Below are 24,947 nucleotides of genomic sequence, written 5' to 3'. Positions count from 1 at the left end.
TGCTTTTAACTTCGAATGAAGCGCCCCGCTGAGCTCCGAGGAGAAAATAAACAGGAGGACAGGTGTGACTTGAAGAGAGTGGTGGGGGTTGTAACCCGAAGCCTCAGCGCCCGCAGCGCCAGCAGCTCTGGAGGCTGCACCCAGCCGTGCGTCCCTAACCTCCCCTGGGCCTGGCGTCTCTTTCTTCCAAAGTTGGAGCTCTCCTGGGTGGGAGGGGGCGGGAGGAGGGGGCCGGTGACGTCACTCGGGAGCAGGGATAAAGCTCCCGGGGCCGGGTCCCAGCCAGGACACTGCCCAGGGCGCACAGAGGGCTGTCGGGCGCAGGGACTCTCGCCGTGCGGAAGGAGACCCAGCAGGCACCATGCCCCAGAACGTGGTCCTCCCAGGCCCTGCGCCCTGGGGCTTCCGACTCTCAGGGGGCATCGACTTCAACCAGCCTCTGATCATCACCAGGGTAGGTGTTCTCCCTTCTGCTGCTGCAAGTCGGGGGCCCGTGGAGCGGAGGGTGGCCATGGAGCCCCGGTGCGCGGGGTGGTGGGTCCTCTGCCTGAAACAGGCAGTTGGAGGGGCGGCAGCAACTTGGCAAAGTGAGGTTTGGAGGATGCAGAGCCGCTGAGAGAACTGACCTGTCAGCCCCAGCGGTCCGCCTGCATCCTCTCGGTCCCCAGCAACTTTCCGCCAGCGTTTCCTCTGGGCTCAGAGGGGGCGAGGCTGCGAGGGCGGGCGTCCTCTGGCCTCCACCCTCCACTCTGGCCTCCTTCCAGTCGCAAGGGGGGGGGGGGGGCGGCCGCAGGAAGGCGAGATGGGGCGCTGCAGAGAGAGATGGGGACCGGGAAAGAGAGAGAAAGGACCGACACTGGGGCTGTTTCTTGTCTGGATGGAAACTTCAGCCGGCGCTGTTCACGGGCGCTCCCTGGGTCCGCCAAGAGGGAACCACTCTTATCAGCCCAGACAGCGAGAACATTACTAATCGGTGTCCCTAGGCTTCCAGGCATTTTGAATAAATATTTTCCAAAGCTGGGAACTTGGCTGAGAAATCAGCACCTATAACTGAAACTACAAAGAAAACGGGTCAGATCGTTTCGTTTAATCTGATGGAAAATCAGCACTCAGCCTAATAACTCTGAACACAAGGCTTTGCTATCAAAGCCAAGGTTTTCTTACTCAATGTTCTTTACAGTATTGTCTAATAGGAGGGAAAGAAAAAGGAAAGTCCGGGGTTTCTGTCCTCTCCATAAACTTCTATTTAGTCTAGTTGATTTCTTTCTAACACAAGTATTTGCCTTAAAAGAAAATCATTTCTATCATCACATAGAAACCATAGTAAACCTAATACTTTTATCCTTTGTTTTTTCTCTTCCCTGCTGCTTATACTGCATCTTATAAACGTATACTTTATAATCTGACTTACTCACATAGAGTTTTGAACAAGATAATACCTTTTAAATTCTGTTCTTACTTATATGTCTATGAGATTTGGGAACCAATTCCTTTTAAAAAATACCTTCAAACATGTATCATACAAAGGCACACCATGGAACATTTCAAGCTTTGTTTTACATTTTTCAAGAACATATAAACACATCTGACATGCGTTTTTGTATGAGACATGAAAACTTAACATACCCCCAAAAATGTTCCTAAGTAAACTAAGCAGAAAAGGGTTTGGTGATCTGGGCCAAGCAATGCCTTTTATGGACCTACCAAAGAAAACAGTTTCCATTATCTCTACTAAGATATATTTTTAAAGTTTCTGAAGTATCGTTCTCATTTGTTTATATTAAATGAAATAAGCTTTTGAGTTCCAACAAAAGATAAATCATATTTATATTAAACCCTAAAGAAATAATTAAGTGATTTACAAAGGGAGTATCTTGCTATTGCTATGCAGCACGTCAATATGATTCATCTTGTGTTTGAAAGTCGAGCTGTTGACATTTGGAACAATGTTTATTTAAAGCAGTGCGTACATTCTGGGGTTGGACTGCAGGCGCTCTTTGTAAACATATTTGATATGATGACAATTATTACTTGGGAGGCCAAGTCTGGTTTGAATTTTTAACTCATTACTAATTGTATTGATCATCGTGATGCTTGGTTCAGGAACAGTGCAGCACCGTGCATAACTGTTCATTTGTCCATGCCTCTTCTCTTTGATTAACTTAAGAAGGCAGGTAAAACTGAATTGCTCTGTGTTCCAGGGATCCCCCAAACCGTAGGAGATTCGTGTTGAATAAATGAAAACACATCCGCATGAACTTTTTTGCCTTAGTGAACACCTAATTGAGACTATATCCACTGAAACTGTAAGAGTACTAAAAATCATTTGGAAAAAGACTAGAAGATATTGCAAAAAAGTAATGAGCATTGTTGTCCTTAGGTAGTAGGATTATTCTATTACTTTTATAATCTTTATATTATGTGGAAAGGAAGTGAATAGGGTTGCTCGCCATGCTGTCTTCTAAACCCTTTATTTATATCCACAGACTCACTCACATCTCACAATAATCCAATGACAGCAGGAGTGCTATGATCCCCTTTTACAGATGGGGAGGGGGAAGCCTCGGGAGATTCATTAACCTGCGGAGGACAAGGGGTGGGGCAGAACCGACGCCAGGTCTACCTGCCTCCAACGTCTGCACTCTGATGTCCACACATGGGAAAAATCTGCTTACTGTACAGAGTTTTCCAATAGGTGTTCTGTGCCATCCAATTCATCACCTGCTTCTGTTGATTCTCTATCTTTAACATCTACCACTTTTCTTGGTTTCTACCACTGTACCTCTTCAAGACTTCATAAGGTCCTGCTGAGCTGTTTGTCTCCCTCCCCAATTTCCCCTGCGTGTCCTTCCTAGCCATCTTCGGGAGATGCAAGGTTGCTCCTATCTTCCCCATTCTTACACACCCCTCAGTAGCATCACCAGAGTATCTATATATATAAAAGCCTAACCAATCAGCTGACCAGCCGGTAGCTATGACACACACTGACCACCAGGAGGCAGATGCTTAATGCAGGAGCTGCCAAGCAACAGCAGCTTTGCAGAGTGCCCTCTCGCACTCCGGGACCCCTCAGGGGATGTTGGACTGCCAGTTTCAGCCCGATCCCTGCAGGCCAGGCCAAGGGACCCCACTGGTGCATGAATCTGTGCACCGAGCCTCTCGTAGTGAATAAAATGTGTGGTCTTTACACACTCAGGGCTTTTACCCTCTATCCCAACTCGAGTTTCTAACTCCATTTCCTCCCTCTCTGGCCCTCTCTCCCCCTTTCCTCCTCCCACCCACCAATAGGCAGCAGTGCCATGACCCTGGACTACTCACGATTTCTCTAACAAATCTTTGTTCCTCTCCCATTTTCCTCCAGAATTCTCTTCCCCACTCCACCCCACTGTCCTCTACGCCTATGGTAACCTAGTCAAATAGCACTCGGCCCCTTTAACTACCATAGCTTCTGATCTATGACCTCTCCTCATAGCTCACCTGATACCACAGATGTCTGAGTACATCTGTATCCCACAAACCACATGCCCCCCAAGGGCAGGAACTTTCAAATCTGGGGGTTACTCAGCGCCAAGTACAGCGCTTTGTACATCATATATGTTACAGAATAAATATGACACAAATGAATGATTGACTAAACTGCCCACTTTTCAACATAGCTATTATAAATAAGTGCAGATTGTATCCTCAAAAATATCCCACAATAAAGATGAATGACAATTATTTTGTTAATTGATTTGTCTATTTTAGATATGTATGCAAAGAATTGAGATACCAATGCTTCCACTTAATGCCACAAAAAGTCCCATAAGTCAGATGTATTCCTCAAGTCAATTATATCCATGTTTGCCCTTCTACCAGCCACCCCCACCTCCCTCCCTCACACAATATAATTCCGGACTCAGCCATGCTGCTCGGATAATCCTCTGCTACACCAGGGCTGGGGCACCAGGTTATCAATGTCACTCTCTCCATCCACTGAAATACACCCCACCATTGCTTACAATCTAATTAAATCTGTCAGGTTGATCTTTATATCATAAAAAAGAACATCAGAAGTAAGGTATATCAAAGACCAGACATTCTCAAAAAATTGAGCAATTGAATGTGACAGACAATTTTCAGGAGAGCAATTTCCAGCCAATGGGTGTTCTAGACTTTGTGCAATATAAGTTATGTTGTGGTGTTGAGCTTGGGGAGTGGGAAGTTTTTGCTGCCACCATATAGAACTGGCCTAAGTGCTTCACAGAATAAAGCTCGGGGCTCACATCTCTGAGTGAGCAGCATCTCTTTTCTTGGCAGGATGATTCTAAGGAGTCTTTCTTTTTGAAGTGTGTGGACCACCCAGAAGGTGGATCTACTATCACTGCCAAGTTACAGATCATTTGTTTTCACAAAGGGTCCAATCTGGAATAAAGTGCAAGGTTCGTTTGTGCACATGATGGAGAATTAGCGTATACATCTGCTGCCAGCATGTCCTTTCCCACTCAATTCCTCTTCCCCCTCACCCCTCCCCGCTCCTTCCTATTCAGAGCACACCCAGGTTCAAGATCACTGCAACTGAGAATGCTATGTGCACTTGGGTACCAACACAGGCAATGTTAGTGCAGGCTTGAGTTCTCCAGGCTTTACCATAGAAATGTGTATTACTTTAACATGAACTGTATTTGAAATTTGAACTTTTAGAAAGAAATGTGTACAGCTGAATGCAATCCCTTTCCAGGATTCAAGTGTAGCAAGAAAGCTGATGTGATTAAAAATCTATTTAATTTTGTTCTCCCAAAGACGTGTCTGCATGGAAGTGCTGGTTCCTATGTGCGTAACATTCATCCATCCCATAAATATCTACTAAGTGCAGGATGTGTTGCATGTGGAAGGCACTGTGGGGGACACCATCGTAACTTAATTGGTTTCTATGCTCTGAGAAGCTCACATGTCAGTAGAAGAGAAGGGACATGTGCATAAACCACTGTGATAGAACCTGTCCAGGATTCCATGAAATAAAGCATGACCAAAGAGAAAGGAGGAGTCGGGGAGAGAGAGTACCTGCAGGAGTGGCATGATGGGATAGTGGAGGAGCTTGGGCTATAAAGTTACACAGATCCATGAGGGAAATTCAGATTTTCACTGCATGTGTGACCTTAGGCAAGTTCCTTATACTTTCTGAGCATCAGTTTTCTCATCTTAAAAGATCGTCTTGAGAATTCAGTGAGATTGTAGTTCTCAGTAATAATACAAAATCAATAATAACAATCTATATATGTAAAAGACTAAGCAACCAGCCGACCAGCCGGTAGCTATGACATGCAATGACCACCAGGGGGCAGACACTCAACACAGGAGCTGCCAAGCTGTGGTGACTTGGCAGCTGCGGTTCTCAGGTGAGGCACCTGGAACTAGAGAGGAGGGAGCCCGATTCTGGGGTGCATCACCCGAGAACCGCCCTCTCACCCTCAGGGGATTCGAAGAGCCAGTTTCGGCCCAATCCCTGCAGGCCAGGTGCACCGGGCCTCTAGTAATATTATAATAGTTCTCAACCCTGGCTGCACAATAGACTCACCCCAATAACTTTAGTACATACTCATGCCCAGGTACTACTTACAGAGATTCTGGGTTAAATGGTGTGCGTATGGCTCTAGAGACGTAGACTGTGGGTGCTAGAAGGTTTGAATGCCAGGAGAGGCACTGGAGTTTATTTGTACACAAGGGAGAACAACCAAATAATGGGGTTTCTCAACATTTTGGTCCATGCCCCACTGTAAGCCCATCAGTATATACTTGTCTTGCTCCATAACTATTTCAATCATTTTTATTATTAACATAAAAATCCCATAAGGGCCATATCTTGGACTTCCCTTGTGTCTCCCACAGTAAACAGAACATTACAGATGTTTCATCTCTGTTTTAAATTATTTTTTTTCCAAACAGACCCAAGTAATAGGTTGATGTGAATAATGAAAACCATCTGAGGCACTTGTTAAAAACACACATTCCCTAGCCTCTCTGCCAGAGCTTCTCTGCCAGTGTTCATAATTCCAGAAATCCAGGGTTGGGTGAGGGTCCATGGTCAGCAAGGACCCCAGGTGGTCCCTCTAATCAGACAGGCCTGAAAACATGGTGATCAGGGATTGATGGCAGCACTGTCTCCAGTGGTCTCTCCAATGCTTTTGACATTGGAGGCCCTACTCACCTGAATAATAAATAATCCACTGAAAACTCTTTACCTCATTTTAGCTCTCTTGTCTCCTAATTTGGGAAAACATGTTAGTAATAATATAAAATGATATAATAATATCAAGTAATGCGTGGAAATAATATATTCTTGTGTTTAAACATAGAGTTTAACTTACTAAAACCAGACCAAAGTAGTGGCCATTTTCTGACCACTAAGACCAATTGAACTTGAGAACTTGGGAGAAGTGAAGAACAGTGTTTTCTCCTGTCTCACCCTTCTCTCTACATCCTTTTTCTTTCTTACTGACTCTCTCCTTGGAGATCCCAGGACATCTGAGTTGAAGTGGGCTCTGGCCATCACTACCAACCATCTTTCCTATTGACCTCTGAAACATCTGGTGACAGAGCTGTGTACAGCTGCTCCCAACTTTAGTTAAGAAGCCACGGGGTTACTTAGACACTTCTCTGAAAATAGGGGCAGTCTTCCTTGTCCAGCCTGTCTTCAAGCTGTTGCAGTGGTCAGATTTATTAGAAAAAGCTTTGCAAATGTAACATTTGGGGTAAACATAAAATAGTGTTATTAACATCCATATCAACGCTGTTAATAACATTTAGAATATTCAGTATCTAAGTTTAGCACGCCAGATGTCTCTGTTTGAAATTTATATAAACAGATACACACACAACTCTACCTTCCGCTCGTCCTAACCAAAGCTAAAAGTTAGCCTTTTCTAAATCAAGAGTGAGTGTTATATCACCCACATCTATTTGATTATATTAGAAAAGCCCAGTGAGGCTTTAAAAGCATATACATTAAGCCATGTTTTCTCATGCTTTGACTCAAAGAAAAACATTCTGATCTTAGAGTTTTAAAAATTAGATAGTACTGATTTTTAATGAACTCTAGCTAGAGAAAATTAAAAGTTTAAGATTATTTTTATTCCTACAAGTCACATCAGGGCTGGAAACTTGTTATTCTTCTAACAGTTCTGGGTTTGGGAGAATTTCTAAATGGAAAACATCTATGAAATGCCCCCCAGAGGCTGAGATGTAACCATCCCCAGCTGCCTTCATCCGGATCCTGTCAACTATCCCTAATGGAAGTGACCATGATCACTGTAGTACTGTGATCACAGAAGCAGGGTGAGCACAAGAAACATCTCAGTGATGAGGCTGAAGATCTAGGGCAGTTGTTGGCAAACTGCGGCTCGGCAAAGTGCAGCTCGCGAGCCACATGCAGCTCTTTGGCCCCTTGAGTGTGGCTCTTCCACAAAATACCGACTTCTGCGCATGGGCCACAGTTTCAATCGCACTGTATGTGCGTGCCCGCACGTGGTATTTTGTGGAAGAGCCACACTCAAGGGGCCAAAGAGCCGCATGTGGCTCGCGAGCCGCAGTTTGCCAAACACTGATAGGGCATGTGAGAATTTACTATTTTAGCAATTTTGCTTATTTAGATGAGTCCTGGATCTCCCTTAGAGCCACAGAGTGAAATAGAATTAATAGCTAGACTAAAAAAAATGCAGGGGGGAAATGGATTAATGACTGAACCTCAGATAAAACATTAGGAACAGTCTACATTATTCCTGGAGCAGTTTCAGATTTAAGTCAAGTTCTATGTATATATTATTCTTCTCTAAATAGTGGAAACTGGCAAATGTAACAATGACAGGTTGACATGAATGGCACTAATCTTCAGGCATAAAAGAAAAAGAAATAAAGTATTACAGGTGTCCCCCTTTTTTCCCACTGACCCCCTCCATCCTGCACCCACTCCTCCCAGGCCTTCACCACACTATCATCTGTGTCTATGGGCTATGCATATATAAATGTAAGTTCCCCGGTTAATCTCTCCCCACCACAACTCACCCCCACCTTCCCCCTGAGATTCGGGGGTCGGTTCCATGCTTCTGTGTCTCTGGATCTATTTGTTCATCTGTTTATGGTGTTCTTTAGATACCACAAGAGTGAGATCACATGATACCTATCTTTCTCTGACTGGCTTATTTCGCTTAGCATAATAAAATGTTGCATCTTGTTAGTTGTTTTCTATTTGTTCCATCTGTTCTCCATTCATGAAGAAGAGACGGGATGGATAGAAACTTCCCCTGTGTCTGCAGTTCCCAGGGATTCTAGACTCTCAATACTAACTCACACTTGGCCTTTAACGATCTATAATAATAAAAGGGTAATGTGCTAATTAGACTGGACAGACCCGGGGTCGGAGGGAAGCCCAGGTCCCAGGTGCCAGCAGCCAGGGGAAGGAAGGCCTACTCTTGCATGAATTTCGTGCATTGGGCCTCTAATCTATATATATAAAAGCCCAGAGACTGGACCAGCAGAATGACCAGAATGACCAGTGGCCATGACGTGCACTGCAGCAGTCAACCAGCCTGATCCGGTCCCCAATGGGCCCCCAACACCCCCAATCGGGGGCGGAGCTGGCTGGCCAACCATCCATGGCCCCTCCCCCTGGCCAGCCCTGCCCCTGTGGCCCCTCCCCTCCACCGGCTTGGCCCAATGGGCCCCCATCGGGGCGGGCAGCCAGACCCCACCCGTGCACGAATTCATGCACTGGGCCTCTAGTTTGTTCGTAATTTTACTTCTTCTTAACAGCTAGTGTGGTGTCCCCATCTTCCTCCTTGCTCTGATTCAGGGTAGCCCATGCTTACATTGTGTCTTTCCTTGGAGGCACCTGTCTTTCCTAAAACTGCAGGCTAGTTGGTTGCGCTGCAACTTCATCTCTCTGAAGAGTTCATAAAAGTTACAACTGGATTTATTATGTGGATTATTCTATTAACTCTAAAGTGATTCTCTTTCAAGCTTTCCACATCCTAAGTAACCCCTGAGTGAATCATAACTTACAGGGATGCTAAAGCAGTTTCAATTCAAATATGAAATCTCCCTAAATTCAGTAAAGTTCTATTCCCAGATAGTTTGGGCTGACAAAAGAAACCTAAAAGAAAAAAAAAACAAATTATTTTGTTTAAAGCAAAGAAAATATCATTCAAACAGGGAGATAGGAAGGTGTTTTAAAAAGAATAAGACATGTCACGATAAATGAAATGTGGTTTATAAAAAAACAAAATTACTTTGCATGATGGGAAAAGAGAGCTAACACAATTGATTAATTAAGAGTCTTTGTAAGTCAGATTTATGACTGCCTACCCAGTAAAACATTTAAAGTGTTACCAAGCTGAAATACAGATGTCAGGCACAAAACTCCAGATATCTGCAAGATTTTTTTTTAAGTGGTGCCATGATTTCTTCCAGATTACTCCAGGGAGCAAGGCAGCGGCTGCCAACCTGTGTCCTGGAGATGTCATCCTGGCTATCGACGGCTTCGGTACAGAGTCCATGACTCACGCTGATGCACAGGACAGGATTAAAGCGGCAGCGCACCAGCTGTGTCTCAAAATTGACAGGTGCTCTTTAACTGATGGCGCTAAAATGTGATCTGTTTGGCAGGAGAACCTGAACCAAAACGATAAATGATCTCATCCTCCCCGTGAGAAGCGTGTCTCAGAAACTAAGCGTTTGACTGGCTTTTTCCTAGATCAGCCACTTTGGTCTGTTCTTCCCTGACGTCAGTCAATCTAGTCGTTGTTAACAGACCATTTCTAAAAGGAACTCTCCAGAATGTTAGACTAGTGAAAGAGGCTAATGGAATTTTTTTCCTGGACTGATCCAGTTCATTGACAATGAAAATAGAACCATAAAAGGTATTGGCCACAGGAACACTACACAGCATGGCCAGTTGCCCTGCTGTTCTAAATGTGGTAGAAAATGGAATTCAAAGATTCTCCTAAAAGAATCTCTTGGCTTGACAAAATATGGCCATGTTAAAAACTGGTTGCTGATATGCTGCAGGCCATTGGCTGTTTTGTACAGAATTCAGCCCAGAAGAATCTCACAAGGTGTGAGGGTGTGTGCACATTGAGAGTTTTAGATAATGAGCCATTTCTGACCAAAAACAGAAATGTTAGGTCATTGAACCGGAGATGAAACAACTGTGGAAACAATGTTTTGTGACAGTGGCGGTTAGTGTGTTCATCCTGCTGCTGTTGTGTTCACAATCTCCCCTGCTGGTACAGAAGGCACACAGTCCATCTGCCATTTGATGGGGTGAACTGACTCTTTCCCTGTCTGTGCATAACCTGTGTACCTGCCAAGCACACCGTCCCAAACAGATCCATAAAAAGGATTGGACAAAGCGCAGATCCTTGATGCCAGCAGCAAATCCCCCTGGCCTGTCACTCCCCGTCTCCTTTGGTGGCCTGGGTAGGCTAGCATGGCACTAGAGGAGACCTGGGAGCTTGCCCTGGGTCATGTACAGGGGGTAGGGACCCTCCTATGAATCTCCCTCCTATGCTGTCTTCCACATGCACTGGACACCTACTTTCTCCAGAAATTATACAATGTCTTTGCCTCAGTCAGTTTGGGTCGCTATAACAAAAATACCACGGATGACTCAGTGGCTTAAACACCAAGCACTTATCTCTCATGGTTCCGGAGGCTGAGAGTCTGAGATAAGGGTGCCAGCATGCTCAGGCTCTCCATGAGAGGCCTCTTCCTGGCTGTCCTAGTGGCCTTCCCAGGTACACACACACACACACACACACACACACACACACACTCACACACACATTTTGTGTCTCTCCCTCTTTTTAGAAGGGCATTAATTCCACTATGCTCATAAACTAATCTAACCCTAATTTCCCTCCAAAGGCCCCAACTCCAATTACCATCACTTTGGGGATTAGGGTTTCAACATATGATTGGCGGCGGGGGGGGGGGGGGGGGGGGGGGGAGTTTACAAACGGTCCATAGCAGCCCATCTTGATCCATTCGAGTTTCCCCCAAAGTACACTAAATATGTAAGACTAATTAGATGGGAGAATGCAGAATAGTGAACAAGGAATATTGCTTTTACTTAAATTATCAAGGGATAATAGTATTTTCACAAACGTCATAGGAAACTGAAGGATGTTAAAACTAGAAGTATATTAGAATCTGGAGTTTACGCATTTATTTTATTTACAGGGCGGAAACTCGCTTATGGTCTCCACAGGTATCTGAAGATGGGAAGGCTCATCCTTTCAAAATCAACTTAGAATCAGAACCACAGGTATGACTTTTAGAGTGAATGATGTTCACTTTACACCTCCTTTTAAATGATGTGGGTGACTTCCAAGAGGAAGAAGTGACAAATATCAAAAACTGGGATAAGTCACCTGATGAAGCAGTTGTCTGCCTTTACACTCTGAGATTAATTTAGGTTACCCATGTTTTCTTACATCAAGAAAACAAAGATGGATGCCTAGGCAAACATCTTGTCAAAAGACAAACATGTTCTCAGCAGGAAAAATTTGCCTATATTTACACACAGTCCACTTCTTTTTTTCATTTTTATGATGGATTTCTGCCAAATGACCAGGAGATAATTCAAGAAGTTTAAGGTGTTAAGACAAAGCAGAAATGGGATGGGCAAACATTTGCAACAAGTATCTCCAATCTGTTATTGGGAACTTCAATCCTTCGAGGTCTTCACCCACATCTCATTTTATATCCTTCTTTAATTCTCAGTTCTGGCATTCTGTAATAAAATTTACTCTAGGAAAAGTCTTGCATTATGTAATCGTGGCGATAGTCTGCTCATGCAGTTGAATTACAAAGACAAAGGACTTTCCCTTGAGGCAACCCTATCTATTGAGCTGAATTCATTTAATAATCTGATGCTTATCTGACCATGTCTTCTCTCAAAGGCCCCAAAAATCTGAAAGTAAACCAACCCTCAATTGTGCTGTATGGAAAATGAAGTTAAGAAAAGGATTTTAGAACCTCTTCTTAGAAGCTCCCCAAATTTAGAGAGACAGCTATATAAATTCAATATCCCTTCTAGAACAAGTGTTCCTGCTAAACTGAGTAGACATTCCAAGATGTAGTTCTCCTAGGACCTAGGTAGATAATGAAAATGAACTGCAGGCATCTTTGTAATTGATGCTTCAGCACTGTTTCCCCTTCAGGATCCTCAAGGATCCTCAACTCCAGCGTTTGCCCTGCAGGTTCCCCACTTGTCTCTGCCAGCCTCCATTCCCTCTCTGTAAACTACATGCACAGTAGCACAGGTACATGGATCTCACAGGGTTTCTCAAAGATTTGAGAAAAACAAAGTAAAATTTGAGTAAGTAAAGTAAAATAACTTGGCACATCGAATTGTTCATAGAGATGTTGAGTTCAGTGGGAGCTCTTGTAATTATGGGTACAGGAGCCCCTCCCACCAGGCTGTGTTCAGAAGGCCCCTGGCCTATTCTCCACAGCGAGACAGGAAGCTGCCACTGTGACAGGGCTGCCTCGACACCACGATGCCTTCCTCTTCACGGTCACGAGGGTCATCACAGATTCCTTTAGATTCAAACATGAAAGGAATGGGAGGATCTAAAGATAAGCTGTGTTTTCTAACACTGCCCAGGACCAATCCTGGGAACCAATTCTGAGCACAGTGCTCTGGCCCACCTCCATCCCACCCCACCCCAAACCCCTGCTGCTGCAGATAAAAGTGACTGTGCAAGGCGAGGGGGATACTTAGGTCAGATGAGGGTAAGCGAGCAAAAAATGGGTAAGGCAGGCAGTAAATGTGGTGGGAAGAGATCCGAATGCTCCCAGGTGGGTTGGTGAGTAATAATACCACTAATCAATGCTATATTTGATCGAAAAAAAGACTGGAAGAAGAAAAAATGGAGTTCTTGATGCAGAACTGTCACTCGTAGATAGCCAAGCCCACTGGCTTCTTCCTGCCCTATCAATTCATCACTTAGAGCAGTGGTTCTCAACCTTCTGGCCCTTTAAATACAGTTCCTCTTGTTGTGACCCAACCATAAAATTATTTTCGTTGCTACTTCATAACTGTAATGTTGCTACTGTTATGAATTGTAATATAAATATCTGATATGCAGGATGGTCTTAGGCAACCCCTGTGAGAGGGTCGTTCAACCACTAAAGGGGTCGAGACCCACAGATTGAGAACCGCTGACTTAGAGGCAACGCGTGCGAAAAGAGATCATGTGGTGCTTTAAAAAAACAAACAAAAAAAGAAAAGGGAAATTTGAGGCTCAGATAACATGCATTTCCTGACCCCAATCTCATTATCACCAGGACAAACTGGGTAGAATTCTGAATTGCCTCTTCCACATATAGCACCCATCCAAAATTGTACTGCATCCTTTTGCAAATTATTTTTCCCTTCAAAATCTCTCCTGATTTTTTAAACCCAAGTTCATCCACGTGAGATGCCACGATAGGGGGCCAATTAGACAAATCTGACCAAACTCCCAGAGCCCCAGTGATCCCTGATTAGGTCACAGCGCCCCCTCTGGCGTGTGGGTGACTGACTCAGCCACTACTGTACTTACTAAGCTGAACTGAATTTTAAACCATAACCCTAACTTGAAACACTCTGCCCTCTCAACAATCATGGGTTAGCCCATGTGTCCTGCATTTTGGGGGTTAGACAATAGGGACATTTATGATACTACGCACGGGGGAAAGACAGAGAAGGAAGTAGGGTTTTAAAAAGAAAGGTGAAGATTGGGTTAAGGGCTCAGAAGCCAGTCAGATGGAGCCTCTGAGCATTCTTTTAGTTTGAGTCACGAGTACTTCTCACCGATACCCTCTCCGAGAGGCCTGTGTGTGAAGGGCTCTGAGATAAGAACCACTTGGGCTCCTTCCCTCATGGGCCAGAGGATTTCTCCTCCTGACATCCTCAGGCCAGTTTCTGCGAGATCAGCACTCTGGGACAGACATTCCCCCAACAGCACAGCTCACTTCTTTAGCCTCTGCTATCTGAAGTCCCACCGCATACACCAGAACAGAACCCAGCGATAAAGCCAAGCAGTGGGTGCCACTTGTAGGATGAGACTGGAGAAAGCTAAACTGAGGTTATGTTTCTATTCTTCTTTTTTATTTTTTCATTAACACAATGCTATGCAAATTGTTGCCTTCCCTACACCCACCCTCACACCCCAAATGAGAACTCTGCAAACTTTTGGACAACAAAGGTGTGTTAGTCTGAGAAATAAATGCCATTGACACATCATGCTTCAAGATGCCACACAGGTGAGCAGTAAAATGCCTTTGAGCAATGCCCAATGTGGGTTCTTGTTCCTCAGCCCAAGCCAAGCACTTATTGTAAGTTATGTGACCTTTGCTATTGGAATAAAATACTCTTTTTCATTTTAAAAGTAATATATGTTTGTTGAGGGGAAAACCCACTACTATATATCCTAGATCCAAGCACGGCCACAAATAATATATTTTGTATAGTTATTTCCAGTTTTTCCCCCTGTGCATAGGGTTAGGCCATAGAGACTTTTTCTTACACAATTATAGTGATAATTGATATAAACATTTAATATATAGGTTTTTTTTCATTTTTCTATGCCATTATGAAATAGTTAAATTTTGTTTTTATGAATTTAGACTTGAAACTTTAGAGGTTATTTAGATTAACCCCAGCCATTGCATAAACACCTTTCATTCAACTCTGAGCCTGGCCTCTGAGCACAGGCACACATTTTTCTATATAAAACATTGTTCTACACTAAAGGCAGGCTAAAAACATTGTTCTAGACTAAAAGCATTCTAGACTAAGGACGTAGAATTCTATGTCATTCTCCAAAGCCTACATTCTTAAACAAAACATTACCCTCATGTTTGTTTAATGTGAGTTGAACAACTCAACATGATGATGTAGCTTTCACAAGACAGAAGAGGTGATTTCTCGAAACAAAAATGGTTCTTTTCTAAATAAGAAGAAGGCTGTTTCCACGCCCATAAAAAGGGCTGAAACCTTGTCATAGAAGATTTGATAATGAGGATGTACTACATGTACAGTCACGTGGGGTAAGAGTTGACATTCTTTCTATGTTCACAAAATAACCTTGTTCTCCAATATTTTGAAAACCAATGGCAGCCTACACAAAGCAAGCTTTCACAATCCCCATGTCCCCAAATTCTTCCCCAGTGAGAAATGGGAAAAAACGTGAAACTTTCTGCCGTAATTTATGATTACTGCAGAAAGTAATCATAGGTTGACTTTATTTTTCATTTGTGGAGTGAGGATGAAGCAGGGGAAGTGAGTGTTCATAAATTTCAGGCATAAAATGTAATCATTTAGTCAGTGTGGCTTGATCAAATGTATGATCCCTTGATATCGTCTTCCCCTTATTCACCCACCATTTTTCCTTATAATTAATATATGTGTGTATTACACACATGTTGTTGGTTGGAGTTGACAACTGCCTCAGTTCTCAGACTCAATCTTCACCTCTGACAACTTCTCCAAGTGAGAAACTGAGAGGGGAAGTGTCTCTGAGGGCTGTCACTGCTGATGCTGTCACTGCTGAGGTCACTCGGGGACTTGGGAGACGGGTGTGAAGAGCTGCTTTCTCCCAATGTCAGCAGCTCTCTGCTTTTAGACAGCCCTAGCATCTCATTAACTCAAAACATCATTCCTCAATACAAGCTCCTAACATTTAACAATAATATTTTAAAATGTAATTAACTGCAATGGTTATTTATTGACTGCCTAAGAGATAAGAATCACTTGGATGCTTTTGTCTGGGTAGAATAAACACAAGAGCTGGACTCGATTAACTGCGATATAAAGTTTTTACCAGTATTTTCCATTACGAATGGTTTTCCACTATAAAATTAAAAGGAAATTAAAGTGGAATAGCAGACTTCCAATTGGTTTGGTCTCTCCATCCTGTTTGACCGCTAACAACGATGTGAGATGGACAGAACGTTGCCTCCGTGCGGTCTTACATTTGTTGTTGACCTTTGGCGGACACATTTCATGGTGCTGCTTTTGGAATGACTCTAGCAACCCATGAACTAATGCTTTGCAAAGCCTGAGTATGAGGGTTTGAAGCCTGTATTAGAAAAACTTCCTTTTATGATCTGACTAGAAAATAAAGGGATTGTTTTTTTCTAACAAATTACACATTTGTGACCTTTGCAACATATAACCAAACCTGAAAATGGCAAAGGAAGGCTTGGAGCTGACTAACGTATGTGCTGCTATTTGATGCACCACTAGAGATTACTACTGCACAGATCTTTTCAGAAAGTTCCCTCCCTTAAAAGACAATCGCCATCCATGTTTATTTACCAATTTAAGACTAATAAGATAAAATAATAGCAGGATATGTTTCCTATAAAGCCATCACATATGTTAACTAGTTTTCATAAATTCAATTATATTTACCAAAATATTTAGAGTGTACCCTACTTTGTTGTTTAAAAAAAAAAAAAAAAAAGCTAAGTTCCAAATAGCGTGAGCCCTTCAGTTCTGCCTGATTCACTCTTCTAATTAGCCTGAGAGATTTATAATCCACCAAAACTAAACTAGGCAGTTAAGCAATTAGCCGTCTGTCTGCTTTCATATTGAAGAGTAACAAAGGCTTGAATCACGGCCACTATCATTACTTAAAATTATTTCCAGTTCACAATTTCATGCCATAATAATGGCTAATCAAAATGGTTAATCATAAAACACAGCCCTAAAAAGGGAGATAGTTTCTTTTCTAATTAAAAAAAAAAAAACACTATCCCACAACTTACTCATCTGTAATGACAAGAAGGAAAAAAATGACATGAATATGAACATTACAAGATCTTTTTATTTTTTAATAAAATCACTCTTTCTGGTAACATTCCAAATAATCATAAATGTTTGTATTACTTGAAATCTGTGTGAAACACTGGTGACACATTCACAAAAACAAATGAAGCTGATGTGAACATGTGAGTGAAAATACTTCTGCAAAGACTTATCTTCCGAAAAATGCCAAATGAAAAGATTTGGAAAGAGAATCAGCTCATGTGGATTGTAGCATTCGCTTTTGAAAATAAATGTAATAACTTATGAAAATAACTGTAATAACTTTATGACATAATAGGTCTACATAAAAATTAGAAAACATGGTTCTGACATTAACATAATAATATAGTTTCAGATCATGCGGGCATGTTTCAAATTCAGTTTAGGACCCTTTTCCCTGAATAATAAAGTGAAAATCCTTTTGTGAATCACACACATTAGCTCTCTCTACATTACTGACTTTAATCTTTCTGGAACTAGAGTAAACATGAAGAGTTCTTTAAACACATAGCAGTGAAATCGTCACAATAAAAGCAAAGGAGGTTTTATATCAATGTTATTCCCACTTGCATCAGAAACAAGAGTCTTTTAATTACTAATTTTTCTAAACTTACAGTATAACTTAATCCACATTAAGAATTTTGGTTTTTTGTGGTGGGTATTAAGAAAAAGCAGGGGGGTCAATCTGGGAAAAAAGAGACATATGTAAAACTTTAAACAATAAAAAAAAGAACTTTTACTTACAAATGCTCACTCCCTTTCTGGCCGTTCTATTCCTTCATTTCCTAAAATGGGGGAAATTTTATTAAGATACTAATAGGAGATAAAGCAAATGTAAGTTCTACTTAAGAAAATGTTAAGTAGAATAGTTTTTTAAGCTAAAAATCTCATTGCTAACACAAGATTTCTCTATTCAAATGAGTCAACTGAGAATTTTCTAAAAGCTATAGTTATAGAAGTTAACAAGAGACAGACAAAAGATATAGTGTTTGAATTCTTTTATCATATTACAAATAAGGTCAGTTTCTTTGCACCTAAACATCTGGTGGATGAAGACAGCACAGGTCAAGTTCACGGAAAATGCAGAAAGGTTTATGCCTGACTCCTCCTTTAACCTCGCATTAACCTTGTATTGGGTAAGAAGCCTTGATTAACCGTCGAGATTGCTGTTGGTTTGCTCATTAACGGCTCTGTTGTGCATTCTGTGGCTCTGTGTATTTTGTCTGCCATTGTACAGGAGTTCAAAGCCATTGGTACCTCGCACAACAGAAGGGCCCAGCCTTTTGTTGCAGCAGCAAACATTGATGACAAAAGACAGGTAGTGAGCGCTTCCTATAACTCACCCATTGGGCTCTATTCAACTAGCAATATACAAGATGCGCTCCACGGACAGCTGCGGGGTCTTATTCCTAGTTCACCTCAAAAGTAAGTACCGGCCTCCGCCTCCGGCCACTGCGTTCCTAACGGCAATAGCCCGGTTTCTCTTCCTTTCCAAAGTCCAGCTCTTGCTGTTTTTACTTTCCTGACTTAAAGATAAGCATCTAGACCGAGGTTGCAAGGAAGAAACCACCCGGGGTTCCATCATCACCCTGCTTAGCCATGTCAATATTTGGTGGTAAATAACCTGCTCTGTACGGTTACTGTCTGTTTAATTTTATCTAAAGCCACAGATGAGTCTTCCACTGAGGGACTGTTTAACCCTTTGTTTCCACAGGATGTGAACTACTTTGAACACAAGCACAATATTCGGCCCAAACCTTTCATAATCCCAGGCCGAAGCAGGTCATAAGCTTTGAGACTGTGAAATTTGGAGTGCATGCTTCTTTAATAAATCCTTACTAATCTCCCAGAAAAGCAACTTGTGAGGTGTTTGGAGTGACTATTTTTTTTTTTCCATTTTGAAGCTTATTTCAAAAGCAAAGGAAACACGCTCAGCAGAGTAGAGAGCCAACTAACCTCCTCCATTTCCAAGAGTAAACACTGACGAGATTACAGAGCTTCAAATGCTCTGCCGTCACCACGTATATTTATAACTAATACCCCCGGGCATCCCATCAGGACTCACTGACCTCTGAGGCAGGCAGATGTCCCGATCCCAGCTCCGGAAGGCCCAGCCAGCAGGAACAAAAGTGGAAACCAGCTCTCCCATCAGGAGTAAGGAAGCAGGGGGGGAGGAGGGGGCACAGGTGGGGACACTGGTAGCTGCCTATGTTAGACCCTTATCATCCTCACCTCAGCACCTGCTCCCCACACACCATCAGAGCAGCTGAGCAACCCCACACCTTCCAGCACTTACATAAACATCAATTTGCATGCCTATGGATACTTGCAAAGGAAGAGAGGGGATTGAAAAGGAACTTTTCCACCTGGAGGAAAATAAGTAATAACGACAGAGTTGGGAGGGAGGGGTGTAGATTGGTTACCCTCGAGGAAAACTGTGAACACGCTGGGATAATGAGGAAGCTTCAGAGCTGACTGTCAATCAGGGAGAGACCATCTTCAGGTGATCCTTCAAGTATCTTCCCTGGGAAGTGAACACCAACCCCCCAAGGGAAGGGATGAGCTTTGCCCTGTCTTAACCACATCAAGAAATGGTGACTTCAGGAAATCTCAAACCCATTCCTCTGGCCTCAGCTACATCAGTCAGCCCAAGGAAGGATGTTGATGGTCAGGCCGCATGGATCCTAGCCGGTTAGGATCATTGGCTGATGATCTATATCAGGTTTCCCAAACTAGTGAGCTACAGGTGGATTCATTCACAAGTAGTGCTTTATTTAACCCTCTGATCATTTAAATGAATTTAGTTAAGTGCCTTTAAGATGGAACAGCTACTCTCTAGTTGCCCAAATATATGCGCATCACTCCCAAGAGTATGATTCCTGGCCTGTTTTCCTATAGATGCAACCCTCCTGGCCTTTGGAGACACCTGAGTTTATGGTGCCAGCTTTGGATGGTCAGTCATCACTTATATGCGATGCACATGTGCAGACCTTTTCAGACGCTAGAGTCAGGAGCGGAGGATACCTCAAAATAAGCCAGACACTTATCACTTAGACAGGGGTCCTCAAACTACGGCCCGCGGACCACATGCAAATACAAATATTGTATTTGTTCCCGTTTTGTTTTTTTACTTCAAAATAAGATATATGCAGTGTGCATAGGAATTTGTTCATAGTTATTTTTTTAACTATAGTTCGGCCCTCCAATGGTCTGAGGGACAGTGAACTGGCCCCCTGTTTAAAAAGTTTGAGGACCCCTGACTTAGAAAGAGCAGGAGGAATATGTCTACAAAATACGTCTTCCCTCACTAGAATGAAAACGCATGACTATATCCACCACCTACAAACGCAGCTGGCACAAAGTGCATGCCCAGTAAATGTCATCAGATAAAGGAACACAACCCAAAGAGTGCCTGATATTTCCTGAGTGGCAAGAAGAGCAAGGAGCTATGATCCCTCCCTCACACCGTCTACTCTGCACAGTACTTTTTCACTTCTGTTTGTCCCCTTGTTCCCATTCCATTTTCTTCTGCATCTTTTCCCTATTTCACCACATCCAACAGCTTCCCAACCCCAGTCCTGATAATGTATAACAACACTCAATTAAATGTTAAAATGCTATTTTACTATTGAATAAATATATATACATCCTCCTAAAGAAAACAGTTAACCTAATACACGTGTGTTCTTTGAGGTTAGCATACCTTAAATTCACTACCTTGAGCTATAAGACTTCAAGAGGCTTGAATAAAATGATACATTAGAGTAAAACATATTTTGCCTTTGCTAAAAACCAATAACATTTAATTTCATAAAATTTCAGGGCAAGTCAGAGAGATTTAGGTACGCAATGGCCTTTTATACAGGCTAGGGCAAAAGTAGGTTTACAGTTGTGAGCACACGAAACACAGCTTATTCTTCTATTATTATTTATTAATTATTGTATTATTTTCCACGTGAACCACTGTAAACCTACTTTTGCCCAACCCTGTATTTTCATTTTAACTCAAATATGGTGATAATAACAAGCCATTCATAATTGTGTCGTTGTAAGGTGCCTTTCAATATACCTGAATTGGGAAGGGGGGAAAGGAGAAACAGGGTTGAGAGACTTGCTTAAAAACAAGTACCAGTACACAAATCATAAAGAACTGTAAAAACGCCTCTGCTCTCCTTCCTTGCTCCCTCACTGTTGCTCTACCTTCTGAATTTCTTGTTCTGGCCAAATGATTCTTCATCAAGGTGGAATTTTGAGTGGTCACATACCAAGCTATAAGGACACCATAATGACCAACTTTTTAATCAGAAGTAAGTTGGTGATGCCAAATTGTTGATACGTTAATCTCTAGGGCAATGGTTTTCAACACGTGTGCCACAAGACACACACAAAGAATTTATAAAATATGCCACACCTGACTATTTAGTCAGGGGCACTGACCTCTTTTCCTTTAGATTGTCAAATAGAAAATTGACCACAGCCAACACAACAATAGTCATCTTGTATGAATGAATAAAAATTATACCTTTTTTTCCAGATTGGGCAAGAAATATCTATATTATGGTGAACTGTAGAATTTTAGTAATTAGTTTATGTGTGCCATGAGATGAAAAAGGTTGAAAATTGCTGGTCTTACTACTAGTTATGGTTCTTTTCATTGAAGCACATTAAAAAGCCAATATTTCCCTATGCAAACATGTAAATTTTTAAAGACAAAACTATCATTTAAAAATATATACAAGGGCCCTAACCAGTTTGGCTCAGTGGATAGAGCATCAGCCTGTGGACTGAAGGGTCCCAGGTTCGATTCCGGTCAAGGGCATGTACCTTGGTTGGGCACATCCCCAGTGGGGGGTGTGCAGGAGGCAGCTGATCAATGTTTCTCATCGATATTTCTAACTCTCTATCCCTCTCTCCCTTCCTCTCTATAAAAAATTAATAAAAAATATATATATATGGTATTTTACAGATCCAAATGATAAAATACAATCCTGTATATCCCAAAAATGCCTGTACGTATGCCAGAGAAATCAGTTCTCTCTCTCTCTCTCGATCTACCCAAGAGTGAAGTAACTGGGTGGATCAGCAACTTTATAGGTGGTCTTGCCAAGTCAGTAAGTCAACATCAAGAAATCTCATTAGCGCCTACCTTTCCAAGTCACAGGAATAGGTCATGGTGATGACCTATGATGATATTCACAGTGACTGGAGCCCATGAAAACTTCTTTTAAAGATATTTTTATTTATTTTTAGAGAAAGAGGAAAGGAGAGAGAGAAAGAGAAAAAAAACATTGATATAAGAGTGAGACATCAATGAGCTGCCTCCTACATACCCATTGAGCCTGAAACCCAATCATGCACCCTAAATTGAACCGGCCACCTTTTGGTTCATAGGACAACAACCAACCAACTGAGCCACACCAGGAAAAAAACATTTTTTAAAGCATCAGGTTAAGAGATTTTTTAAAATGGTCCCAAAATGCATAAGAAACTAATTCTAGTTTGCTTAGAGTTTATTTCCTATCTATTCAATAGACAGGGGGCCCTAAATAGAATGATAAGGAAATTAGGAAATAGAATACAACCTTTGTTAAATAAAGTTATATTCACAAACATGCCTGTATAAAGAACACTAACATCGGAAAGGGATTACTAATTACAACTATAAAAAAAAAGAGGAGTATCTATAAATTCTGAATTGATCCTACTTCATCCACTAGCACGATGCCTGGCCCACAATAAGATCAGAGTAGTTACAATGCTTGTTGAAAAGGTTCACTACGTTAAGCCCAAGTCTCCCAAGGTTTAACTTGACTATTTCAAATCCCAAAGTTACAATTTAATAAGCTTCACTTAGATCAAATCAGTAGGATCCTGACTAAACTGCATTACAACTGAAATTTCCCTTCTATTCTTTCACCCCCTGAAGTCACTTTCAGGAGCCAGTGTAGCGTTGAGCCTATGGAAACAGTGAATAAGGCACTTGACATTTTGGTTTGTGATCAACCAACTCACAGACTGAGTTTTAAACAGGTTCTCAAGCCAAGGAGTGAAGGAGCAAGTCTTTATTTGCCTGCCTCATTTAGGCTCTGTAGGTGGTTGAATTGGATAACACAAAACAAACAAACAAACAAACAAAAACAACAAAACACACAACAACTTTTAATCCATTTAGTGGCATGGGTTGTCCAGACTAATCAATCAACAGCATCGATGCCCAAATCCTTTTGGTTTGTGTTCTCTGTGTGGGGCTGAGGTTAGCATGAGTAGCCCTAGAGAGTAAATGCAGAGATGGCTCATACTTGAGCCCTAAGAGAACACTGACATTGAGATGAACACACCATATGAATCGTTTTGTCTTGAGTTTGCAGCAACACTAACCTGCAGGCATGACGGAGGTTACATTAATACTAATAATTCCTTTGGCTTTGTCTTAAATGACTGTGCTTCTAAAGAATCTCAGTATGTTTCATTTTCATATAATGCATTTCTCATGTTGCATGTAAAACGCACGGGGAGACCTGACATTTTAGTCCCTGGCATGTCGGTTGTGACCAGTCTCCCATCTAGCTTCATAGAGAACATGAGCTCTCTCCCCAGCTGTCCTGAAAATTGCATGACGGGCCATTCTGGTGTTTTAATAACAAGTCCCTTCTTCTCTGTAAAGAAAATGATAAGTATGCATGAATATACGTGTGTTTTCAAAAGTTTGCATGAAATAGCGATGTATAAAAGAAATATACCTTAGCCCTAGGGAGCCTCTGAAGAGTCCAAGATCACCTTATTTGCTCTCTAATCATTAATTTCAAGGTGACAAGCATTTGTTGGCTGTTCTAGAGCCTGTATTCAATCACTGAACAGTTTTTAAAAGCATATTTCTCACAAAATTAAAGAGTGAAATAGAAAAAGTTAAAATAGTCCAAATAAAATGTTTACAACATAGCCTTAAAACATAATTTTTATCACATAACCTACATGTTTCTGTGATTCAATTAAACTCAACTGCATTTCTGAAATGTACTTATTTTGAAATGTCTAGCCTAAATATTTAATTGGACCTTCGTGTGGCATATTCAGTTACTATTTGTATGGACCACTCATTAATCTTTTAATTTTAAATATTGTACCACAGAAATGTAAAAGGGTGCCCAGCCAATGTAATTTCCCTGCACCATTTGTCTGTGATATTGTCAGGTTTAAAATGATCTGGCCTATTTTTAAAAAAGTGAGTATGGTCGCATCTTTTCCAGTTTATATATACAACTTGTTTATGTGTGACCTTGAACTTGCATATTGCCTGGTTGAACAGAGCCAAAAAATGCGCTATCACCTATACCTTTTGATTTTGTGCAACTTTTTTTCAACCATGAATTTTTAAGTGTCCTTTCTAGTTAAAATAAATCGTAGCCAGAAATCAACACTTTGTTTTCATTTGATTTAATTCACTTCTCACTTTTTGTCTTCAATTCCTGTTAACCTCTCTGTCCTTGTTCTCTGTGTTCTCCTGTCTGGTTTTTCTGGTCCTGTGTCCCCTCTGTGTAACGTGGTCATTAACACAGTGGATGCAGTACTCCGTCTGGTATTGACGGTAGCAGCGGACGTAGCACCCCCTCTTCCATCAGCACTGTTAGTACCATTTGCCCAGGTGACTTGAAAGTTGCTGCTAAGATGGCCCCTAACATTCCTTTGGAAATGGAACTCCCCGGTGTGAAGATTGTACATGCTCAGTTTAACACTCCTATGCAGTTGTACTCAGATGACAATATTATGGAAACACTGCAGGGTCAGGTTTCCACAGCGCTAGGGGAAGCACCCTCGATGAGGTAATATGAGTCTTTCTGAACCATGGGCATACTAACTAAACACATGGGCAATGTCAGCTTTCCAGGGGTCTTTTAACACTGTCTTAATGGAAAGAAAGCTGTGTGAAAAGCTTTAAGGAAGAAATACTAAGGATTTATTGCAAGTACCTAGCTCTAATGATAACAGTGATTTGAAGAATTAAGTAGAGTTTTATGCGACCGATCGTAACAAGCTAAAATCATGGAAGGGCCAAATGTATATGTGTTTTGAAAAGCTACAGTGTACTTTACAAGTTATGGTACAACACCTTTCA

General features: G+C 41.8%; 1 protein-coding gene across 3 annotated transcripts in view; it reads left to right on the top strand.

Moving 5' to 3' along the window:
- The first annotated feature begins 272 nt into the window (after window positions 1–272).
- PDLIM3 (PDZ and LIM domain 3) overlaps window positions 273–24,947 on the top strand; it is a 30,511-nt gene continuing 5,836 nt past the window's right edge. Inside the window, exons 1-5 of one of the 3 annotated variants that reach the window (XM_070408201.1) lie at window positions 273–454; window positions 9,445–9,596; window positions 11,215–11,299; window positions 18,549–18,616; window positions 24,391–24,654. In XM_070408201.1, coding sequence (XP_070264302.1) covers window positions 362–454; window positions 9,445–9,596; window positions 11,215–11,299; window positions 18,549–18,616; window positions 24,391–24,654 — 662 coding nt within the window. In that variant the 5' untranslated portion in view covers window positions 273–361. Of the gene's footprint in view, window positions 455–9,444; window positions 9,597–11,214; window positions 11,300–18,071; window positions 18,260–18,548; window positions 18,617–24,390; window positions 24,655–24,947 lie in introns of all 3 variants that reach the window. The other 2 variants (XM_070408203.1, XM_070408202.1) reach the window with 2 other exon arrangements.

Source organism: Myotis yumanensis, unplaced genomic scaffold (assembly GCF_028538775.1).
Source record: "Myotis yumanensis isolate MYYU_CA2020_CCGP unplaced genomic scaffold, mMyoYum1.0.hap1 SCAF_3, whole genome shotgun sequence".
NCBI classification, from domain to species: Eukaryota; Metazoa; Chordata; class Mammalia; order Chiroptera; family Vespertilionidae; genus Myotis; species Myotis yumanensis.
This window is presented reverse-complemented; position numbering and strand designations above follow the sequence as displayed.